The 24393-nt window shown below is 54.6% G+C and overlaps 2 protein-coding genes across 8 annotated transcripts in view; both read left to right on the plus strand.

The window, feature by feature from the left end:
• Positions 1 to 13643, plus strand: part of NCKIPSD (NCK interacting protein with SH3 domain) — a 57196-nt gene extending 43553 nt beyond the window's left edge. For all 4 annotated transcript variants that reach the window (XM_076346352.1, XM_076346353.1, XM_076346354.1 and 1 more), the window contains exons 9-13: positions 6145 to 6225; positions 7535 to 7663; positions 9545 to 9637; positions 11199 to 11371; positions 11947 to 13643. In XM_076346352.1, the coding sequence (XP_076202467.1) occupies positions 6145 to 6225; positions 7535 to 7663; positions 9545 to 9637; positions 11199 to 11371; positions 11947 to 12150 (680 nt within the window). In that variant the 3' untranslated portion in view covers positions 12151 to 13643. The remainder of the gene's footprint in view (positions 1 to 6144; positions 6226 to 7534; positions 7664 to 9544; positions 9638 to 11198; positions 11372 to 11946) is intronic.
• Positions 13644 to 18812: 5169 nt separating this feature from the next.
• The window catches only part of CELSR3 (cadherin EGF LAG seven-pass G-type receptor 3), a 35564-nt gene continuing 29983 nt past the window's right edge, over positions 18813 to 24393 (plus strand). For all 4 annotated transcript variants that reach the window (XM_076346356.1, XM_076346357.1, XM_076346359.1 and 1 more), the window contains exon 1: positions 18813 to 21921. In XM_076346356.1, coding sequence (XP_076202471.1) covers positions 18813 to 21921 — 3109 coding nt within the window. The remainder of the gene's footprint in view (positions 21922 to 24393) is intronic.

Genomic DNA, 24393 nt, shown 5'->3' on the forward strand with positions numbered 1-24393 from the left:
CTTATGCTGAGGGCTCCAGAGCTGGACGCAGTACTGCAGGTGGGGTCTCACCAGAGCAGAGCAGAGGGGCAGAATCCCCTCCCTCGACCTGCTGGCCACGCTTCTTTGGATGCAGCCCAGGATATGATTGGCCTTCTGGGCTGCGAGCACACATTGCTGGCTCGTGTCCAGCTTTTCATCCACCAGTACCCCCAAGTCCTTCTCGGCAGGGCTGCTCTCAATCCCTTCATCCCCCAGCCTGTAGTGATCCCGGGGGTTGCCCCGACCCAGGTGCAGGACCTTGCACTTGGCCTTGTTAAACCTCATGAGGTTCACACGGGCCCACTTCTTGAGCTTGTCCAGGTCCCTCTGGATGGCATCCCATCCCTCTGGCGTGTCGACCGCACCACTCAGCTTGGTGTCATCTGCAAACTTGCTGGGGGTGCACTCGATCCCACTGTCTATGCCATTGATGAAGATATTAAACAGTACTGGTCCCAATACGGACCCCTGCAGGATGCCACTTGTCACCACTCTCCATCTGGACATTGAGCTGTTGACCACTACCCTCTGGGTGCGACCATCTAACCAATTCCTCACCCACCAGACAGTCCACCCATCAAATCCATACCTCTCCAGTTTAGAGAGAGGGATGTTGTGGGGGACCATGGCAAAGGCCTTACAGAGGTCCAGACAGATGACATCTGTAGCCCTTCCCGTGTCCACTGATGTAGTCACTCCATCCTAGAAGGCCACTAGGTTAGTCAGGCAGGACTTGCCCTTGGTGAAGCCATGCTGGCTGTCTCGAATCACCTCCCTGTCCTGCCTTAGCATAGCTTCCGGGAGGATCTGCTCCATGATCTTCCCAGGCACAGAGGTGAGACTGACTGGCCTGTAGTTCCCCGGGTCTTCCTTTTCTCCCTGTTTAAAAATGGGGGTTATGTTTCCCCTTTTCCAGTCAGTGGGAACTTCACCAGACTGCCACGACTTCTCAAATACGATGGATAGTGGCTTAGCAACTTCATCCACCAATTCCTTCAGGACCCACGGATGGATCTCATCGGGTCCCATGGACTTGTGTACCTTCAGGTGCCTTAGATGGTCTCGAACCTGATGTTCTCCCACAGTGGGCGGCTCTTCATTCTCCCAGTCCCCGCCTTTGCCTTCTGTGGCTTGGGTGGCGAGGCTCAAGCACTTGCTGGTGAAGACCGAGGGGAAAAATGTCATTGAGTACCTCCACCTTCTCCATGTCCTGGGTAACCAGGTCTCCCATTTCGTTCCAGAGAGGGCCCACATTTTCCCTTGTCTTCCTTTTATCCCCGATGTACCTATAGAATCTTTTCTTGTTGCCCTTGACATCCCTGGCCAGATTTAATTCTGTCGGGGCTTTGGCTTTCCTAACCTGATCCCTGGCTGCTCGGACAGTTTCTCTGTGTTCCTCCCAGGCTACCTGTCCTTGCTTCCACCCTCTGTAGGCTTCCTTTTTGTGTTTGAGTTTGTCCAGGAGCTCCTTGTTCATCCATGCAGGCCTCCTGGTGTTTTTGCCTGACTTCCTCTTTGTTGGGATGCATCGCTCCTGAGCTTGAAGGAGGTGACCCTTGAATAAGGTCCTTGAGTAAGGGATCCTTGAATAAAGGGATATTGAAAATCCATTGTTTTGTGCTAATCATAGCCACCAATTAAAGTAGCTGTTGAGTGACCATGTGGATCAAAGCCCAATATTTGGAGCCCCATATTTGGAGCCTCGCTGCCCTGATTGCAGTCTGCAGCCTGTTGGTTTGCTGTGAGTGTTGTGGAGCTGTGGAGAAGCTTAATTTGGTGATGAGGTTGTGTAGGGATTGACAAGTCTGCGCAGAACAGGGACCGTCACATCCATTTCATGTGAGTCAAGTAAATGTCCAAGATGACAACCTTGGATGTGCATAATAGATGTCCCTGTCCCCAGCATCCCACCACAGACTGTGCCAACCCGACTGTGTGGTGGACAGGACTAATGGGGCTAATCTGGTGTCTGGAAAGGGGTGTGAGAGGTGAAAATCAAGCCTGTTGCAGAAGGCTTTGCACTCACTTTTGCTTACATGCTTTGAAGTGTGGGCATTTCAGAGGTGGGGAGTGCCTGAAAAATAATGTTTCAGCTCAGGGCAGGGCAGGGTGGTGTGGAGGGGGACTGAGATCATTACGCCTGTGTTGGCTACGCTTTCTCTTTGTGCTACCTCTGCTGATCAATTCCATGCAGTGAACTTACCATGCTGTTGGTGTTTCATCTGGCTATGCATGAGAAGCCTCTTCTAAGCTGAGGTTTTACTTCCCAAGAAGCAAATAATACTTGGTTATGGGACTATGACTGTGCTTCTGTGACAACATTACTCCTGATTTTGTGCTGCCAAAAATAAACTTTATCATGCATCCATCACTAATTCATAAAGATTGTCTTCTGGTGAGTGTTTTCTGTACCATGCTCCAACAGGCTTCAGTCTCCTGCTCTGTTCCCCGAGCTGCTGTTGTGCAGGCAGGGCGGGGCCGGTCCTCAGCTTTCGCGGAGCTCCTTGTCACTCCCTGCCTGTTGCAGCGTTGAGGTCCGGGGCATTTTCCCAGGGGCTGCATTGTCCCAGATAGCACAGCTAACTCAGCCTCTTGCTTGTGGCGGGGCATCGAGCTCCGACGTAGGTGACTTCAGTGCACCTTTGCTGATCTCCGCATAGTGCTTCTGGTTGAAGCAGGCCTATCTCCCAGCAAGTGTTAGTCCTGCTTTGGGGACCTAAAAAGCATCGCAGTGGAAGTGGGTGAAAAGTGGCTCTGCTACATCCTCTGAACTGCCAACCTGCAGCTCTGCAGCATCCCTTCTCTCCCTTGCTTTGTCTCAAGGTGAGGGGTTTTTTTTCCTCCTTGCTGTAATACATAGGCAGTGCAGTTGAAGGGTGAAAAGCTGCTCTTCCTTTGCTGACAGATTGCTTTTGGTTACAGGAGCCTCCCAAATCCATGTCCTGATCCCGTGCTGCCATCCTTGTGCTAAGCTTATGGCAGGCGCTTGCACAAATGTCATCTGTGCAGCAGCCAGTCCCCTTGGCCTTTGCAGGGGGGCTGCAGAGAAGTAACCATCCTTGACCCAAACAGGTCTGTCCTTCAGAGGTGTTTTAGGGCATTAGTAGTTCCCTGCTGCCATTCTGGTGCTTACTGCACCAGCAAATGGCAAGTGGTACGTTGAGTGAAAACACGACCTTGAATCCTAGAATGACTTGAGCTTTTTTTAGTACTAAAAACTGGGGAATAGCAGCTGATCCGTGACATACTGTGGAATAGCTAATCCCTTCTGTGGATGGCAGGAGCCAGAGCAATCGGTGCCAGCACTAAGCAACTGGGGAGCATTGAACTGGCTGCAGCAGCTCTGTTGGATCCCTCCTGGCTTGTTACTGAAGAGCAGCCGAGGTGGAAGCTCTGTGTGTGGATGCTGGGCGCCTTTGATGAGAAGGCGCTTTATCCTGGGGCTGATGCAGGCGTGTTGGCTGCTGGCCAGTTCTTCTGCCAGATGCTTGGGTCTTACTGCTTCTGGACAGCCACTTCCCTCTGCTGCGCCTGGCCTGCACATCTATCAGTGTTAAAAGAGCTTGTAATAAGCCACAACGAGGCAGAATTAGCCAGAACAATTCCAAAGAAAACAGACAGGGAAAATCCACTCTGTAATCATGACTTTCTCCCTTGTTGCAGCTCAGGGTACATGCAAGTCAGCTGTTGGGCTGTTTTCACTTGAGTTGTAGACAGTTGTGTCTGCTCCCAGTGCCCTGATTTTGCACTGCTGTGTTTGGAGGTTGGAAGCAAGGTCTTTGAAGGCCTCTGGGAAATACCTTTCATATATAATAGCAGCTTTCTTACCAGTACCTCAGCAGACTTCAGAAATGCAGGCTGGTGAGCAAACAGCCACATCTCTCCTGCCCTTCACGGCCACTTGAGTGATGCTTATCAGTCTGTCGTCAGCAGAGTCCCTCTGCTTCAATAGAGTTGTGTTAATGCTATTTACTTTCTTGCAGCCACTGGTGCTGCTCTGGAAGGAAAAAAAGCCGTGCTTTGACTGGCAATTACTCCGTTCTTCAGCATGGTGAGTCTTGGATGAGTCTGGCTGCAGCCAGGATGCTCCAAAAACTTGTAGCGTCTATGCTGAGCGAGTGCACCGGGTTAATCCAGATTTTCCCGGAGTTCAGTTTTCTGACTGGTTTCAGCATCCTTTGATTTGGTGTCCTTAGGCAAATCCAACAAGATTTGCTACCTAGTAGTGGAGTCTGCTGTCAACCAGCAGTATGGTGGTTGGCATATGAATGGACATCAGTTCATGGCAGATGGGCCAAGGATGTGTAAAACTACCCTCCCCCCTCCCATCTCTAATTAATTTCTTCCTCCATATTTGTTACAACCACATGTTTCTCACTGGCTTCTGGTTCTCAGACCATTATTTCATTGCTCCTGATGTGATGAGAGAAAATGTTTTGTTCATGAAAGCCTTACTAGGAACATGGGAACAGCAGGTCCCTATGTCTACCTACCGCAGTATCCTGCCTCTGATACCCAACTCCTGAAGCTGTGGAGGACAGAATGAAGAAATCGTGTGGTGAACAGTTTGTCAGATTCTTTATCTGTTACAGTGAGCTTTGGCATCACTGATACCTTATAGCTGAAAGCTTATATAAGTATGAATTATATTTAAGTCATTGAATATCCTCACTCTTTGTTTACCAAGAGTAAACAGCAGTTTCCAGCTTTCCTTTGCTGCCACATGGTCTAGAGTGCTCTCCTACAAACCCTTAATCTTGTTAATGCTGTAGTATCTCTGGTTAAGCCCCAAATGATCTATTTTTACTCAAAGTATTTGCTGTTTGAAAACTCAGGCATCTTGTGGAGTTCTGACAAAGTCTGTGTGTTCTTTGTTTATAGAGGCTTTTCTCACAGAGCTGACTTTCCAGGGGCACGAGGCTGGAATGATTCTCTAGCATTTTTTCCCCCCATGCTAACAGTAAATCTGAGCGCTGCCAAGTGTTGCAAGTCCTTTGGCCAAGTCCAGGAGTATCCAGTGACAGTGAAGGCATCAGCCTGTGCAGTAAAACCAAACTGCACAGTGCAGGTGCTTAGAGATGGATCAATTTGTGCATACAGAAGTGAAATGTCTTAAAGGGTCGGAGGGGGAACTGGAACCAGCATGTATTGTCCAGGGAAGCAGTACTGTTGGGAGAAGCATCATACATTGAAGGGACTTTCTCCTCTAATGAAAAGTAGATTGAGTCAGTTTTTTATAAACACACCCTCAGTTTTCTTGTAACAAGTGCCCCCAGGCTCTTTCTGGCAGATGTAGCTGAACTTTATTTAGCCAGTATGTGTGGTAACCTACTTTATAAAAATAATACTCTTTTTCCTGTCATCTTCGGACTTGCTGAACTGGATGGAGGCCACATTTTATTATGACATAGATCCTATTCCATGACTTTTTTTTTCTTCTGCAAATATCTAGTGTATCCATTAATTAAAATTCAGGAAAGGTGCTGGCTGTGGTTCTGTGGAGTATTCACGTATAGCTGCTGCCAGTAAAAATTGTGTTGTACTAGCAGGCTGTGGGACGTATTAATGCTGGAGGCATGTGTGGCCTGGGAGGTGGGCAGATGCACAGCCCGAGTCACGAGCAGTGATCTGGTCTCCTCAGAGACCTCTTATACCTCCAGGCAGAGCTGAGGTAGAGAAAGTAGAGCAGTTCAGAGACGGTAACAAGCAGCATAACTGTCCGGGGGTGGTGTTGGTTGGAACAGGCGGTATTTCAAGGTGGCCAGATGGATGCTTTTTCTGGGTTCAGTAATTACGTAACTATGGGATGTGTCCTGGGACTGTGCAGGGGAGGCTTTTAATTATTTGGATCAAGTTTGCCCAGATTCTCTTAAGTGGAGGGGAAAAAAATCAAGAATTCTTGTTGTGATTATTTTTAAATTGCTTTGGAAATGCATGGCGCAGAAGGCGTGTGGTGTGCTTAAACAGAGGGAAAAACACCCTTATAGCTCAGTAAATACAGGAATGTAGGAGCAGATTAATCAGTGTTAAATGTCTGTATTAAATGTGCGAGTTCCCAGCTGCAGCTTGGGAACAGCGTTCCGCATCCTCAGAAGAACTAATGGCAGGACCTTTACCTTGCAGATCATCAAAAGATGTGCTATTCTGCACTGGTGCTGGCAATGATGTTCTCCATGGGGGAGCCCCTGCCATATCATCACTATGGTAAGAGCAGCTTATGCTTATGGCTTGGTAGGACAGCAGACATGATGGTGGGACATCTGGGGTGTGCCGGCAGGCACAGGGAAGGGACCTTTCCTGGTGGTTGAGGTGAGGACAGCTATGGGGAAAGCCCAGCACGAGCAGGGCAAGAGTAGGGTCTGCTCTTTATCAATAGAGCCTGGCTGCTGAAACACTGGGCTGAGATGCCAGATTTCCAGAGAGCAGCACAAATCTGAGTTAGAGCAGTGGAGGACTGATGCCATGCTGCAGAAGAGGTGGATTTGCCTATCACTGTGACTAAGCAGCATTTTGTTTTACCTCTGCCCTGCGTGAAAGCACGCACCTCTTACTTGCCTCAGAGACGTTCTGTCTGCTGATGAGGCTGAGAGCTCAGATCGCTCCATGAACGCCCACTAAAGCTGTCAGCTGCATAATGTGGCCTCTTCCTGGTCTCCCTTCTAATGGGACGGTGCAGCCCTGTGTATTTCAAGCTCTTAGGGAAGGTGGAGATGATTAAGGGTATTGCAGTCAATAGGGAAGTGCAAACGTGCCAGACCTGCCTGTTTTATCCTTTGTCCTTTCATTCCAACCTTCAGCCAGAAAGCACTGCCTGCCTGCTTCTTCCCCTGGCCATGTTGTGTTCCCCGTATTTGGGAAACTCTGGGCTCAGTTTTCCTAGAAATGCAGTAGAGATTGTTATAAGCATCTCCTCAGCAGCTTCACCTTAACACCCTGGTAAACACATATAAGATTTAAGCTGGTGTAGTAGAGACTGTGGAATGAGCCTCCACACCTCCTGCTTTTCTCTCCTCGTGTAACCCTGGCAATTATTTCCTGCAGGTGGACTTATTTGCATGAGCTCCTGAGCTTTCCTAATAGGTAAATTGAAAAGTGGGTTGTTACTAATAATCTGGATGATTACTTTTTTTTTTAAATAGATGGATTAAGCCAGTGGTCAAGAATAGAAATGTCTTCCTACCTGAAGCCTTCATTGGCAGCAGTGGTGCTGGAACAACAGCTAGAGCAAGATTTTGGTGTTTTATTTACTCAAAAAAAAAAATTGCCAGTGGGGGGACCAGCTTTCAGCATTCCCCTGCACTGTGGATAGTTCTCTGAGCCGCTTGTCTCTCGCACAAAGGCACTTCAGCGGTCTGTCTAGTCTGCTTGTAGGGTTGTTAATACCCTGGAGGCTGACACTGGCACTCCACTAATGGTTTTTAAGCATAAAAGCATGGAGAAGTGGCTTGCGTGGTCCCTTGTTGCTCAGTTTATTTTCACTGTGCGGTAAATGTCCCTCTTTCTCCTTGCGCAGAACATCTCAACTCTCAGTTTGTGCAGTTCCTGCTGGATGTGATTGAGGACGGGCTGCCCTCGGACACCACCGACCAGCTGCCTGACTTATTTGTCAACGTCCTTCTGGCCTTCAATCTCCACATTCCAGGTCGGTTTGGCAGGACTTCAGTGGTCTGGAGCAGTGAGGATGTGAAGAATGGGGAGGGAGAATCTCACTGGAACTTCATGGTGCTGTGATAACCTCTCCAGCTCCCCTAGTGTCTGGCAATACACTGTGTTTAAATATTGTGCAAAACCCTAGAGGAAAAAGAGTCTGAGAGCCTGTGTCCAACCAACTGACCCTCTGGGGCACAGCAGCTTTGTGAAGCCCAGCAGATTTCTCTCTGTACTTCCACACTGCCTGGATCAGAGCACTTGCTGGGTTGCACTTGCGGAACATGAGTGGGGTTAACTCGTAGGCACAGCTGACTTGGGAGAGAAAATGCTTCAGCGGGCATTTCTCAGTACCAGTCCCGAAAGAAAGTCCTCTGCCTTCTGTAGGTCTTGACAAACCTTCTGCTTACCCAGCTGCACCTCTTGAAGCTCATTCAATGCCTGTGTGTTGGCACCAGGCTCTTCAATGTTGGCCTGAGCTGCGCGCTCTCCTGAGTGCCCTCGTTCTCTGTCCTCCCTCCCCTGCTGAGCTCCATGAGAACAGGCAACACATCTAGTCCCTAGAGAAGGGCATTTGCCCTCTCACTGCCTGTGAGTTTTAAAGCCTGTTGTTGGAAGATTGGAGAGTAGTTCCAGGTCCTGCTAAAAGAGGCCACTCCTTAACCCAAAGTCTCCTGTTGCTCCAATTGTCTTTAATTATTTCCTCTTGTTCTGCTTCATGGCTTTATCCTTGGCTTCATGGAGGGAGGGGAGTATAAAGCAGCAAGGACGTGTCCAGTAATTTACCTGTTATTTTGAGTTGCGCTTCATTAACATTTATGTGAAAGTTTCTAATTTCATGTGAAAGTTGATTGCACAGAGACTGATAGAGTATGGTCTCTGCTGCTTTCATTTGTTACCTCTTCTCACAGTTACCCGTATACTTCCTGGCTGCAGTAATTAGGCAATAATGCATGACAAGCAGTGTGTTTCTGGGGGATTATTGCCCACCTGGGGTGCAGCAGAGAGCAGTGACTTGTTCTCTGATGCTAAGAACATGTTAAATGATGTTCAGGTTGCTTATTAGTGAATTGAATTTTTATTCCTCTGTCTGCAAGATTCATCTATCGTACAGTTCAGTGATGCAGCATTAGCTCAAAAACTCTCCTAAAAACATATTATATTGATGCTTTTCAATGTGAAGGATCCTAAAGCACTTCGCAGCCTGTGAAGTATTATAGGGTTGCCAACCCTATGCCACAGAAATAGCCACACTGTGCTGTTTGGACGCTTCTGAGTGTGCGCACTCACACACATGCATAAAGTCTGCTAGGGTGAACGTATTTTAATTACAAGAAATAACCCCCAAAGCAGCTAGGGGACATTACCTAGAAGAAGTCTTCAGCACCTCCCTTTGCACAGCCCTGTGCCAAGTGCTGGGAAGAACAACTTTTCCCTTCTGGCATGCTCCTGGGACCTGGCCGTCCCTTCTTATGAGAAGGTAATAAATTCCAGCAGGGCACTGCCGATACAGAGTATGAAGATGCTAGAGAGTGGAGCCCTTGGCTTCAGAGGGTTGTGAGCAGAGGTAATGTTTCACAACATAAAGCTTTTACAAGGTATTTCACAGTATTTGGCTGGCTAGCCTGCATGTGAATCGGATGCACTTAGAAAGCACGAAGTCCCAAGTGTTTCATGCATTGTTTCCAGATTTATTTCACCTTTCCTCTCCCTGCCCACCCACTCTCCGGGGCTGAAACTTTTCATAGTCCTGATAGACTGTGGTTCCCCAAAACTCCCCAGATCACTGGTGCGAAATAGGAGCCCTCCACTATTCCTTTTTATTACCGTGGTCTTCAGGAAGCAAAGGGATGTGCTGAACAGGTTTCTTCCTTAGTTCCAGAACACAGTGTGATCATGACTACAATAAGCAAGCACTCGAATGTCAAGACTTTCACAGAAAAGCTGCTGCTGCTGCTGAACAGGGGAGGTGAGTGTTTGTGGCTCTGTTACATGCCTGGCAGGGGGTGCAGCTAATGGTGGCTCAGGGAGAGGAGCCTGGTGCTCGTTAAGGGGTGGGTTGTGTCGGGGATGCAGGTAGCTGAGAAGCTGTCGGCTCAGGCAGGACGGGCTGCTTCCTGGTGAGTTTGTGAAGGTGACAGGCTGCATTGCTGAGGATGGAGCTGCACAAAGAATAAAGTGATGCTGGTGGCATCTAGGAAGAGAGAAGGGGCCTCTGGGTTGACATTTCCATGCAAACCGGTCCCCTTGTACTTCTGGGTCAGATCAGCCCCATCTCGTGGCGTGGCCGGCTGCAATGTAGGCAAGCTCTTGTCTGGGAGGAAAGCTGGTCCTGGGCCACTTCTGTCCTTGGACAGACAGGGCTCCATCAGCACTGGCACACAAACCTCAGCCCGTGCTGGTGATCATCGGCCCTGGGGGACAGATCCGGAGGGAGGTCTTGCCTTCCGAAATGCTGCTTAGAGTGGAACTTCCCATTTCAGAATCGCCGGCAGAAGGTTAGCTTTGTGTCTGCTCCAGGCGTAGAGTGAAATCCACTGTACGTGTAGAGCTTTTGCAAAGCAGATTGCTAGAAAGCTGGAGATCTCCGCAGGAAGAGCGGTGCCAGGTATTTCTGCCTGTGCTGCATGCCACTATTGTGCTTTCTAATACCTTCTGGAGCACAGGGGCTTTGCTGCCTGAGATTCATTTTGTTGATTTGCTGGTAAATAACTCATCCTGTGATGCTTGCAGCTCATCTTACTCTGGCTTTAGTTCTCTTTGGGGTTGCAAATCACTGTCTCCACACTATATCAGCTTGAGGGCAGCCGGCATCTCTGTGCTCTTCTGTCTGGCCTCCTCCCAAAGCCTTTTTTTAGCCCTTTCCCTGCAGGGATCACCTTACTGTGAGGGGCTGGGGGAAGAAAGAGGGGGGCCACAACCTAATGAAGATGCTTCTCTTTTGCCTGCCCTCCTGACAACTGCTGGGGGGGGCTGCAGTCTCCCAGAGCCCCTCTTGGGGTCTGCAGGGACATGTTTTGGAAGAGAACAGGATGTGATGGCTCATTTAGACTTGGAGGTGTTTCTTTTCTTGCTTCTGGGACAGTACTAGCCTGGTCTCTGTGGTGAAAGCTCATTTCTAGTACAGGCTCTGGTGGGCTTTTCAGAGGCGTCATTGGATGAGACTTAATAAACCAGGGAGAAAATGAGTGGTAGCTGTTGAGCAAAAAGGGGAGACAGTGAGAGGTGATGTGCTAATGAGCTCTCACCTGGGATGGTAGGTGAAATATAAACAATGATTAATGCTAATACTAATGAGTTTGGTCTCTGCTTGGTACCCTGCAGAGCTGCCATCTTGATTACACAGCTTTGTGCAAGGCACTAAGGTCTGCTGGCACAAAAGCTAGCCACAGGCAGGGAGCGGCTGGCTGAGGCCAGGGGCAGCCTCCTCTCCAAAGCCTGTAGGGTCTAATGAAGGGATGTGCACTGAAGATGGAGGAGGTGGGCAACGGGGAACATGTGGCTTAGCACAGTCTCTCTGCCTCCCCCAGATGATCCAGTTTGTATCTTCAAGCATCAGCCTCAGCCGCCACACTCAGTGCTGAAGTTTCTGCAGGACATCTTTGCCAGCAAGGATACGGCCAGCATCTTCTACCACACGGACATGATGGTCCTGATAGACATCCTGGTGCGGCAGATTGCTGATCTCTCCCCAGGAGATAAGGTGCTCACAGTAACCCATAGGCACTGGGGAAGAGAGCACAGTCCCTAAGCAACAGTATTTCTCCTGGCCCTCCGTGGGGCCTGCTGGTGCAGTCAAGAGTGGAGTCTTGGGGTGGGCACAACATTTCTGGGTGCTCAAATCAACCTTGGGGACTGAGGAGGAAGGGGGGATTTATCCTGCTCAGCACACAGCAGTAGAAAGGCGTGTTTGAAGAAAGATCTGCCAGGCTTTTGGTGGTCTGCACCCTTCTGTCCAGGGACCTTTGGGAACAGGGACCCTCTGTGAGTAGTAGAAGTAGGAGGGATCTCCCTGTTTTGGTATTGCAAGAGGCAGGGGATGTGCGCATGTTTGAGAGCGGGTGAAGAGCAGCACTGGGTTACTGTGGGAAAAGCGGAGTTTTCCATAGCTGCTAATGAGCCTTAAGGAAAAGCAGGTGCCTCTGGAGTCGCTCTCTGGCTGGTGGCGCAGCAGCAGCTGTTCCTGTGCTCATGCGGTAATGGAGGCTGGCATGCTTGTTTATCTCACTTTAAATCTTTCATTGTGCTCTGTGTTTTGTCTCCCCTCCCACTTGGCAGCTGAGGATGGAGTATCTATCTCTGATGCATGCTATCATCCGCTCCACGCCCTATCTGCAGCACCAGCACCGCCTCTCCGACCTGCAGGGCATCTTGCAGCGCATCCTGGGAGAGGAGGAGGAGGGCCAGCAGTGCCAGATGGACAAACTGATCATCTTGGAGATTTATAAGGAGTTCCCAGAAATCTCTCCCAGTACCAGCTAACCGCCCCTCGGCTTGGACTGGAGTTTGAACCACTTGGATCGACGACGTCTCTTGTTGACACTTTCTCCCCATTCCCTTCCAGTACAGCTCATACCTTATATCCCTCCGTGCGAGGCCTAAGGTTGGGACAGCGTTCACTGGCCCTTTAGAGACGCCAGCAGCAGAAAGGGCAGGGGGTGCCCCCTGGGGCCTGGTGCTCGGGGGAGGTTGGAACGGGGTGGGTGCTGGTGTGTGGTTTGCCTGCAAGACTCGGGCAAGAGGTATTTAGGCAGCTGGTGTTAGCGGGAAGGGCAGAGAGCTTGCGAGGGACTTAGCAGCTGGGGTGTGGGGGGACGTTTAGCTGTGCTGGTGTCCTGAGGTCCTGAAGCGAAAGGCCTTTGCCTTAGAGTATCACTTCTTTTCCATGTGCATCTCTCTCCCCGCAGTGACCAAGTGGAGTCCGCTGGCGCTTGGAAGAAGCTTTTGTAACATCTGTTTTGTTTTCTGCTGCTAGTGCCAATGTGCTGCAGCCCTGCCAAGGGGAGGTAGCTCGCTCGCTGTCTAACGCCTCGTCTAGTGAGCCTTTCACTCCCTCCTGGCCCTCAGCTTTGCCTCTGGGTAGCAGCCCACCTAGGGTCATAGAGGTCTTATCCCAACAGCTGCTTTTTTCAATCTGCTTTCTATAGTGACGTTTAAATCTGAATTTCTCGCACACTGTGGCAGCCTAGAAGTAATGACCGTGTGGGTGACACTGCCCTTAGGAAGCCTTTGGCCCGGACACAGCACAAAGATGTGTCCTGCCAAGTGAAAGCTATCGCTTGCCACCCTTCCCGCAGCATTGCCCCGGGGCCCCGAGCCGAGGGGCTGCGCGTGGGCAGACGTGCTCTGTTCGTGAAGCGTGTGGATCTCTTGCCTTGAGCTTCATAGTAGCTCTGCCTCGCTGTCCTCTCTTCCTACGTGGCAGCGCTCGTAGGCAGCGTGAGCCTGGTGTCCAGTAGCTGTTTGTGACTATGCACGAGCGTGGGGAACCCTTATTTATATTTCCTCTAGGTTTCTAGCAAACAGGGTTAACCTGTTTCCTTGTTACAGATAGTCACACACACACTAACGTGGGTCTCTTAGATATTTGTGTGCGCAGTCTGGTCACTCCCTGTCCTCAGCTCTTCCTTTGCAGTATCCAGTGTAGGAGCTATTGGAAAGTGGAACTGGAAATACTGGGCACTGTATTTTTTTTTTTTTATTTTTTTAGCTTGAGGCAATGACACGAGCTCTGCTCTGCAGGCCTGGACTCTGGGCACTGGGGCAGTGATGCTCAGGAACAGAGGGGGTTGGCCTGGCAGCCAAGCGGGGCGAGGACCCCCTGAAGTCAGCCTGGGAACACCCAAAGCTTAATAACCACCCTCGTAGAGAAACCTATTTTTCCCCTGTAAAAATGTATGAATGTCAAAAGGGATCCTGTATTTTCTTAAACACTAAGTGTAACATGCAGAGGAATAAAAATGTCTTAAACTGGACTTCTGTGAACGTAGCTGTGCCTGCCCCATCCTGTTGTGGGGGGACTGAAGGGGCAGGGGCAGCTCGGGTGCCTGTTGCCCATGAAGGCAGAGCACTGGGTGCTGACCCTCAGATGGGGTCAATGCAGCAGTTTTCCCACACTTAGCTTCTTGCATTGTATTTTCCTACCACATTGCTGGCAGACAAGGAGTGGTGGAGGGCAGCAGCCCCTGCAAGGGGCACAGCCATCGCCCCCGTGGGCCTGCCTAGCATCACTGCTCCAGATTAAGGGGTTGGCAGAGCCGGACTCAGCAGTTTGCTTCCCACAAGGCCCGCGCAGCCTCAGCTGGCTCCCAGCAGAGCTGCCGAGGCAGCAAGCCCCATGGCAAGGGTTTAACGGTCTGTATCGAGTGCTAATGAATCACGCTTTGGCTGCGGATGTCTGTTCCCAAACCTCAGCCCCGTGCGTGCTGCTTTGGGGGTTGCCTTGGATGGCAGGGGGTGCGTGTGGTGGGAGGGCAGCGAGCGCTTGGTAAAGCACCAAGTCAGCAGCAGGGTAGTCGGTCTCTGCTCCCGGCTGCGTGCTTGGGGGGAGCCAGCCGGGCGGTGGGCTACAGCCCTGGCCAAGAGTAGGGGTATAAATGCCAGGAGTGGTCTGTGGCCCCCCCCCCGCCCCCCCCCACACTCACGGGGGCTGCATCAAGCACAGCTGCCTGCAGAAATGGGGCCAGGGCTGTGTCCCAGCTCCTGCTTCTTTGGCCAGTGTCTCCCAGGGGCCGGCCTTGTGGCCTTGCAGTGTGTCAAGCTGCACACCTGGGGGGGGAATCACAATACATGAGGGCTGCCAAGTACTCAGGGGTGCCCACCCTGTGGTGGCTTTCCTGTGCCCCCTTGCTCTGTGCAGCGTATGGTTACTCGTCCCCCCCCAAGCCAACCTCGGCTTGCCTCTGGGTGCTGCTTGGGCTTGCTCTCGGCTTGTGCCCCACTGCAGTGGTGGGATGTTCCTCCGGCACTTGCCCTCAGTGATGCAGCCCAGGCTTTGCTGTGCCAGGCTGGGGCAAGCGGGCAGGACCCATGGCTCTGCTAGCCGGGAGCACAGCCTGGGCAAAGCCTTTCATGACAGCACCCTGGCCTGCAACGGGGGGGGATGGCAGAGCCCTGGCTGGGCTGAGCCTGAACAGGCAGTGCTGGTGGCTCCCTTCAGCATCCCTGAGCCATTCCTGTCCCTGGGGGTTGCTCCATGTCCCAGCTACACAGTGAGCATCACCCCACCTGCACCACCACCATGCTGTCACCGCAGCCAGGGCTGGAAGAGCTGGGGGGCAGCCTGCTGTGGGGGCTCCCCGGGGGAGAGCTCCACCCGCTGCCCAGGAAAGGCCTTTGCACATCACAGGGAATCGAACTGCAGCGTGTAAACTCATTATCCCCAAGCCTGCTCAGCGGTTCCTGCTCTGCGCACGGGTGACAGGCACAGATAACACACTTGTGTTGCCGTTAGCCGTAATAGGCCGCTATTAGAGCGGTATCTCCCTGTATCGGTGTGTTTTTATTGTGGTGCAGCAGTGAGGGGTGTTGGGGGGCTGGTGTGGGGGGAGCGATGCGCTGCCTGTGACCTGTGCCTCTGCTTTATTGCCTGGAATGATTCAATTACAACTATTTTGTGGCAGTAATACCCCGATGATTTTCCCCTCCTCCTCTGAGCTGTCAGCAGGTAATTAGAACAAATAAACTTGAAAGCCTTCATAATTTTTTAAAAGCATCGCCTCTCTCCTGATTGGGTTTCTTGACGACAAATCCCCAGTTTGAGGAGGTGCGATGTATAATCCAGCCAGCGTCAGGGGGGGCTCCTGTGGAGCCAGCACATTCCTGTCACACATGGGTGCTGCTCTGCCCTTTATTAGATGAGGTTTCTTGGGTGAGCTGCGCGCGGGGCTGGGGCTGCTCTGCCGGTCGGCATTAGCCTAACGGTGCTGCTCGGGTGGGTGCATGAGGGCCTGGAGGGGGAGAACGTAAATCCCCGCGGGGCATGGCTGGCATGGCCACAGCCTCATCAGCGCTGGTGCTGGACCAGCCAAGCTGGAGGTGTTTTATGGTGGCTGAGGAGTTAATCATAGCAGATTATCAATGTTCAGGAATCCTGTGGAGTTTATAAATTAACATGCCAGCTTCTCCGGAGGCTTAGAAATCCACACCCACCAGCATCAGCCCTCAGCATTGTGTAAGCACCATGGGAACTTCTCTCCAGCACATGCCGAGCTGCATTTTAGGGCCCGCTTGGTATTTCCCATGGTGGTCCTGAGATGTGTGCTCAGCCCAGGCGCAGGGGCAAGGATGAGCCTTGCCTGCTCTGCCCACCCTGCCACTGCCCAGGTAGTGACCAGGCCTCAGCTCCTGCACAGGTGACAGTGATGGAAGGGAGGCACTGGCCGTGAGGATGGCGCAAAGTGGTTTGGGGACCCGTCGGATGCATTTGCGCACCCTGCACTTGGACTCCATGTTTGCCTCATTTCCATGGGAGTGGGAGCTTGCTTGCAGTCAAACCCCAAATCAGCGGGCAGCATGCGCTCTCCCCACCCCCTCGTTTACACTAACGATAATTGATAGGGAACCATCTGTCACCATCGGTGGAACCAAAGTCGGGTGAGAGCCAGTGGCCGTCAGGGTTGGTGGGGGAGCACAGGAACACAGGGCACTGGGCAGAGGCAAAGTGCTGGTGATGCCAGGATTCAGCACTGCAGCAGCAGCATGTGGGATGCCACGGCCCCATCCACAGCTCGTGCAGAGGGCACCACCATGGCAGTGGCGGCTGGACCCCCTCATGGTCCCCAGCCCTGCTGTGCCTAGGGGTCAACACATCTCTTCTGACTTCCTCCTTGCTGTGCGGATGGCCTGTGCTGTCCAAAGCAGCGTGCAACTCCAAAGCAGCCACTCAAATTTCTGCCAAGGGACCGCGGGACCTTGCATAGCCTCGTTAGGTTTCCCACAGGATGGGAGTGTGTTCAGATCCCCAGGAGTGTTGGAGAGCATGCGTGGCTCCTGCGGTGCTGGGAGTGAGGGCTGAGTGAGCAGAGGAGCCCCATCTCCGGTGTGAATCCATCCCGCTGTTAACTCTTGCGTCTTTTTGGGAGCTATGTAGGGGCTGCACAAGGGGTGCCGGCGGTGCCCAGCCTGGCTGCAGTGTTGGCATGGGGGTCCCACTGCTCCCCAGCCTACCTACCCTGAACTGCAGCCCCTCCAGCACAGCATCACGGGGGGCTCTTGCAGCCCCCTTGGAGCTGGGATGTGCATGGAGGCACTGTGTGTCCTGTGTACTCCCTGCCCTTCCCTACCCCATCCTAAATTCCCCCATCTCCCAAATTTTCTGTTTTCTTCCCTGACACGGCTCTTTCTTTCCTAGCACACGCGCCAGCCGCCGTGCCTTGGGCTTCCCTCTTCTTCAACAGGACGTGGGTCAGGATGTTTTCCCTGCCGTGGTGCACTGAACGCTAATGAGGACGTAAACTCCTGTTATTCCTAAGCCTATTACAAGCTTCAATGGATTAGGCTGCGATATTAGTTGATTGAGATCAAACCAACAGCTAAGTTGCAAAGGCTGATGCACTAACAAACCATCCCGACGCAAGGGCCCCAAACTGAATTTTCCTTGGAAAAACGGGGTTTTTTAATGGATGCTGGAAGAAAAACCTGCAACTTTCTCCCCGGTGTTGATGCCTCACCTGGTGGGTGGGGGCAGCTGAGGTCTGCATCGGGGCACAGGAGCAGGCCAGCTAAATCCCTGCCACGCGCTCGGGTGCCCGTGGGTGGCGGAGCTGAGCAGCAGGGGCTGTGACGCTGCTGCAGGTGCCTGGGCACCGCCTGGGAGAGCTACCGCCCTGCGGCGTGGGGCAAGGGGAAGCCCTTTCTCATGCACGCAGTAAAAAAACCATCCCTGAAGACGCCGAACTTGGTGCCGCTTGCAGATGGACACCAGCGGGCAGAGGGAGCCGTTAGGGCTGCAAAGCATCGGCAGTGCCTCTTGCCAAAATGCTGGTGCTCTCCTGCCTCGCCCTTTCTGCTAGCGGCAGGGCGGCTAACCCCACAGTCTCTTCTTGGTGCCTTGGGGAAGCAGCCTGGCCCTGGGGATGCTAACAGTGGCATAAGGATGCTGCTTGCCACCTGGTGTGCTGGTGGTGCCACAGCAGGGCTGTCAGTGGGTGTAAGCGAAGGTGTGCGCTAAGGACTGGCGTCCAGAGGCCACGGGACTCCTGCCTGAGGTGCGGACGAGTGTCCCTGGGGCACTAAGCAGGACTAGGGGCTGACTGGAATGCAGCCCCTGATCACATCCCGGCGGCCAAGCACCAGCCTGTGCCATGGTGTGCCAGGGTGAGGGGAGGCCGGGCCGTACCACTGGCAGCCATCACGAAAGCTGGCACCGCTGGGCTCTGCGTGCCTGGAGGGGCTGCCGTGGAGGGGGGTCATGAGCTGGCTGGAGGAAGCAGGTTGTGCCAGCAGGCAGCTTGCCTGCTGCCCCTCCGACACGGGCTGCCGTGCCCTGCCTGGCAGCGCCTGTGCCTCGCGCGATGGCTTGGCGCGCCTCCTGTAAGGGCCAGCGCACTCTGCGCAATGGCCGACGCATCTCGCATGAGGGTGGGCACACCTTGCACCAGGGCAGGCGTGCCGCACACGGCGGCAGCAACCCCACGCGGGGCCTGGCACGGCTGACACGACCCTCACACGGGGACGGGCACATCCTTCACAGGAGGGGACCCGACCCCCACATGGGGATGGGCATGTCCCTCACACGAGGGGACACATCTCTCACACGGGGACGGGTATGTCCCTCACATGGTGCCCGTTACCCTTCTCACCGGGGCTGCCCCTCCGCGCTGCGCGGAGAGCCCGGCCGAAGGCCCCGGGAGGCGGCACCACCACGGCAGGGCGGAAGAGCGGGGCGGCCGGCGGCTGCCCGCCCTCCCTCAAGATGGCGGCGGCGGGGCGGGCGGGGGCGCGCGGCGGGGGCGGGGCGGGGCGGGGCGGCGGGAGCCATGTTGGGGCTGCGGGAGGAGACGCCGCCGCCGCCGCCGCCACTCCCGGCCGCAGCAGCAGCAGCAGCGGCGCGGCGCGGGGGGCGGCCATCGCCGCCGCTAGGCGGGGGCGGCGCCGAGCCCAGCCGCCGTGCGCCCGGGCCGGGCGGCGGCCGCCGAGGCACCATGGCGGCGGAAGAGCCGGTGGCCGCCCCGAGCCGCCGCCGCCGCCGCTGCTGCTGCCACCACCGGGGGCCGCCTCCGCTGCTGCTGCCGCTGCTGCTGCTCCCTTTGTTCCCCCCCGGGCTGGGGGCCGCCGCGCCGCCGGGCTGGGGGCCGCCGGCCCGCGGGGGCTGCCCCGCCGCCGTGCCGTGCTGGGCGGTGGCGGTGCCCCCGGGGCTGCCCGCGGTGCCGCGCCGCCGGTCCCCGTCGCGCTGCCCGCCCCGCGCCGCCCCGCTGCGCCCGCTCCCCTTCCCGTCTCCATCCCCGGGTCGGCGGGGTAGGCGCGCAGCCCCCAACCGCCACCCGCTGTTCCCCCAGTACAACTACCAGGCGGAGGTGGCGGAGAACCAGCCGGCGGGGACGGCGGTGGTGGCGGTGGTGGCCCAGGACCCCGACGGGGGCGAGGCGGGGCGACTGGTGTACTCCATGGATGCCCTGATGAACAGCCGCTCGCGGGAGCTCTTCAGCATCGACCCGCGGGCCGGGCTCATCACCACCACGCAGGCCCTTGACCGCGAGAGCATGGACCTGCACTACTTCCGCGTGACAGCCGCCGACCACGGGGCGCCCCGGCTCTCTGCCACCACCATGGTGGCCATCGCCGTGGCCGACCGCAACGACCACGACCCGGTCTTTGAGCAGGGCGAGTACCGGGAGACCATCCGGGAGAACGTGGAGGAGGGATACCCCATCCTGCAGCTGCGGGCCACCGACGTTGACTCCCCACCCAATGCCAATATCCGCTACCGCTTTGTCAATGAGCGGGCCGCCCACGCCGTCTTCGAGATCGACCCCCGCTCCGGCCTTATCACCACCAGTGGGCCGGTGGACAGGGAGAAGATAGAGAGGTACTCCTTGGTGGTGGAGGCCAATGACCAGGGGAGGGAGCCAGGGCCCCGTTCTGCCACGGTCAAGGTCTACATCACGGTCCTTGATGAGAACGACAACACCCCTCAGTTCAGCGAGAAGCGCTACATCGTCCAGGTGAGGGAGGACATACGGCCCCACACTGAGATCCTGCGTGTCACCGCCACGGACCTTGACAAGGACAACAACGCGCTGGTCCACTACAACATAATCAGCGGGAACAGCCGGGGCCAGTTCTCCATTGACAGCGTCACTGGGGAGATACAGGTGGTGGCCCCACTGGATTTTGAGGTGGAGAGGGAGTACGCCCTGAGGATCCGGGCTCAGGATGCGGGGCGCCCTCCCCTCTCTAACAACACTGGCATGGCCAGCATCCAGGTGGTGGACATCAACGACCATGCCCCCATCTTTGTCAGCACCCCTTTCCAAATCTCTGTCCTAGAGAATGCTCCCCTCGGCCACTCAGTTATCCACATCCAGGCTGTGGACGCAGACTACGGTGAGAACTCGCGCCTGGAGTACAAACTGACGGGGGTCTCGGCTGACACACCCTTTGTGGTGAACAGTGCCACAGGGTGGATCACAGTCAGTGGGCCCTTAGACCGGGAGTCAGTCGAGCACTATTTTTTTGGGGTAGAGGCTCGGGACCATGGCTCTCCATCTTTATCTGCCTCTGCCAGTGTCACCATTACTGTCATGGATGTCAACGACAATCGTCCTGAATTCACCCAGAAGGAGTACTTCATCCGCCTGAATGAGGACGCAGCCGTGGGGACCAGCGTCCTCAGCGTCACGGCAATTGACCGGGATGTGAACAGTGCCATCACCTACCAGATCACAGGAGGTAACACGCGGAACCGCTTTTCCATCAGCACGCAAGGTGGGATGGGGCTCATCACTCTGTCTCTGCCGCTGGACTACAAGCAGGAGAGGCGATACGTGCTCACTGTGACGGCCTCTGACCGCACCCTGCGTGACAACTGCCACGTTCACATCAACATCACTGATGCCAACACGCACCGGCCCGTGTTCCAGAGTGCCCACTACTCTGTGAGCATCAATGAGGACCGGCCTGTGGGCAGCACCGTGGTGGTGATCAGTGCCACAGACGATGATGTGGGGGAAAATGCCCGCATCACATACTACCTAGAAGACAACGTCCCTCAGTTTCGCATTGATCCAGACTCCGGGGCCATCACTCTCCAGGCAGAACTGGACTATGAGGACCAGGTCACTTACACGTTGGCTATCACTGCCAAGGACAATGGGATCCCACAGAAAGCGGACACCACCTACGTTGAAATCATGGTGAATGATGTTAATGACAATGCCCCGCAGTTTGTCAGCCCTCATTACCAGGGCATGATCTCTGAGGACGCACCTCCCTTCACCAGCGTGCTCCAGATCTCTGCCACTGATCGGGATGCCCACACCAACGGGCGAGTGCAGTACACCTTCCAGAACGGGGAGGATGGGGATGGAGACTTCACCATAGAGCCCACCTCGGGGATCATTCGCACTGTCCGCAGGCTGGACCGTGAGAACGTTCCCGTCTACGAGCTGACTGCGTACGCTGTGGATAGGGGCATCCCTCCTCAGCGAACTCCTGTCCATATCCAGGTTACCATTCAGGATGTGAATGACAACGCCCCTGTCTTTCCCGCTGAAGAGTTTGAGGTCTTGGTAAAGGAGAACAGCATCGTAGGCTCTGTCGTGGCCCAAATCACAGCCGTCGACCCGGATGAGGGACCCAATGCCCAGATCATGTACCAAATTGTGGAAGGCAACATCCCTGAGATATTCCAGATGGACATCTTTTCTGGGGAGCTTACAGCCTTGATAGACCTGGATTATGAGACAAAACCTGAGTACGTGATTGTAGTGCAGGCCACCTCTGCCCCTCTGGTCAGCAGAGCCACGGTCCACATCAAACTCATTGACCAGAATGACAACAGCCCTGTTCTCAAGAACTTCCAAATCCTGTTCAATAACTATGTGTCTAATAAGTCCAACACCTTCCCCTCGGGGGTTATAGGGAAGGTCCCAGCTTATGACCCAGATGTGTCCGACCGCCTCTTCTACACCTTTGAGCGGGGAAATGAACTGCACTTGTTGATTGTAAATCAATCGAGCGGGGAGCTGAGGCTGAGCCGTAAGCTGGACAACAACCGCCCGCTTGTGGCCTCCATGCTGGTGACCGTCACAGGTAGGGTGTGAAAATCATTAAATTAATTTTAATTTAATAATTAAATTTTAAAACCTTAGTGCAGTACCTTCGGGGGGGGCTCCGCGTGGTCCTCCTTGGGGAGCCCATTCCGCATCGGGGGGAGGCGGGTTGGGGACTGGCAAGAAGATTTGGATTGGGAGTCCCTTCCAATCAGGGAATACTGGAGGGGCTGGGAAGCGTGGCAGTGGGGACATGCTGCAGGGGAGCACTCTGTAAGGGGGCTGAGACCAGAGGTGGTCTGCAAGAACAAAGCATCGTTACTCAGCTGTGAGGATCGCTTGTAGCTGCTAGCGAGATACCTTTGGAGGTGCTGTCACCAGCGAGGCTGTGATGTGTACTGTAGGGTGCTGGCCAGGCAAGCAGCTGGTTCCCAGGGTGGCCAAGCTGCCATCCCAGGGGCTGGCATGCCGCTTCGCTCCCAAGCTTGGGTGGCTCTTCTCCCTGCTGGGACTGAGTGCTTCCCCGGCTATGCTCAGGAGGGAGGGATTGAACTCAGCGCGGAGGGAGCCCTCTTAAAAATACCCATCTGCTGGCAGCAAACAGTTCAGTCCGGATTCTGGCTGTGGCACCTACCGACACTTGCGCTTTCTGGTGCGGCTTCTAAAACCTGGTACCACCTTTCTGCAGCCAACTTAGTGTTGCAGGGGACGGCTGTGACAAACCTCAGAGCGCGGTGCTTAAAACTCTCGCATCGTGTGTGTTGCCAGAGTATCCAAATGGAGATGCTAGTGGTAGCTGCTGGGGTGGCTTTGTGGGGTGTTGGGGTCCCCTCCGGCCAAGCTGAGGGCAGGGAAGAGATGGACCTAGGGGCTTGTCTGTGAGCAAGCGGGGTTTGGATCTGGAGCTCCCCACTGCCTGAGCTTTGCCTTCACCATCACCCTTTCTTTGCTTGCGGATGCGTGATCTGAAATGGAGGCATCCGTCCATCGCTGAACCGAGGAGCAGCTTCGGGGGAGGGAGGGCAGGCAAGAGCGCTCTTTGGAGGGGCCGAGCACCGAATTACTGAGAGTGCCTGGGGAGCCATATGTTAAATTGTGATGCTTCCCTGACCCTCAGCTACCAGCTGCCCTCCCTTTTTACCCTCTCCCTCTCTCTATCCAGCTTATTCAGTGAGGGGAGGATTTCTTTCAAAAGATGGAGTGAGGGCTTTAAGAGGAGACCTGTTCAAGGCAATCCTGCATCGGCAGCACCAGCCCGTCAGTGGATTGTGGCTTTTTGGGGGTCAACTGTAACCGCAGGGCTGGCTGAGAGCGGGTGCAGGCGCACACATGCCCATCGCTGGAGATGGGGGGTGGCTTTGACCTTTCCAGCTTCTGCCCGAGTGTGTTTATGCAAGCCCTGCCTGTTTGCACACTTAACCCTGCACAAAGGCAGGAGACAATCACGTCCCGAAGTCCTGCGTCGAGCCGCCTCGCGGTGAGGGGGGCCTTGCAATTAGAGTGTCGTCATCTTCCAGCGGGAAGGGAGACTGGGAGAGGTGCGCTCGTGAAGGAGGGGAGAAGATGGAAGGGGAAGAGCTGTACCGGGGAGGGAAGCGAGACACTGGGAAATGGGCCTTTTGTTGGCTTTGATATTAGCTATGGAGGTGGAGGTCTGGTTTGGTTTTTCCTTCTTTGTTGTTCGAAGCCCTCTGCCCAGCTGGCAGCCCTGTCGGCCCCGTGCTGTCGCTGTATGCAGGGGGAGGGTGGGTGGGTGGGTTTGCAGAGCTGGCGGCCAGGACATTCAGACTCGGCTGCATTGTTTGCCCTGGGCGCAGCGCCGTGCCGGAGCACCTTCTTCCTGCAGGAAGGCAACAATAGCACCTGGGTGGGTGCCCCAAGGGTCAGCATCTGAGGAGGGAGCAGCTTCCCTGCCTGCCTGTGAGCTTTATGGTCCCTTTGAGGGAGGCTGGATCCTCCTAAATCACAGGGCAAGGGGCCCTTCTGCCTGCCTGTGAGCTGTGTGTGTTCTCAGCTCAGCCCCTTCTAGGAAGCAGGGAAGATTTGGGCCATCACAAACCAGTGCCTTTCCAGGGGGACTGACAGCCTCAAAACTGACCCCAGCTCTTTGCAGGCGTGTGGGCACCTATGGCTGCTAAAAACAGCTCTTGGCCACCGAGGGTGCAAGACAGTGGGCTGGTGGGGCTGTGTCCGTGGCCAGCAGCACAGTGTGAGATCGAGGCATTGTAGGAGACTGACGTTGTGTTGACTTTAAACCATTCCAGGCTGGTTTCACCGGGCCAGGCTGCTGGGCTGGTGGCAAGGGTGGAGGCTCAGCTGCACTCAGCTGTGGCTGCTGCGTTGCCCCTGTTCCGCTTGAGCTCTTGGTACACAGCTCCCCTCGGCCTGCGTCCCAGGAGCTTGCCCTGGTGAGGGGACCCATTTGTCCAAGATGTCTTGCCTAAAATCCCAGCCTGGCAGGGAAGACCCTGCTAGAGCACGTTTGTCCTGACTCCTATGTCTGAACACATTG

This window comes from Aptenodytes patagonicus, chromosome 8, assembly GCF_965638725.1.
Source record: "Aptenodytes patagonicus chromosome 8, bAptPat1.pri.cur, whole genome shotgun sequence".
Classification (NCBI taxonomy): Eukaryota; Metazoa; Chordata; class Aves; order Sphenisciformes; family Spheniscidae; genus Aptenodytes; species Aptenodytes patagonicus.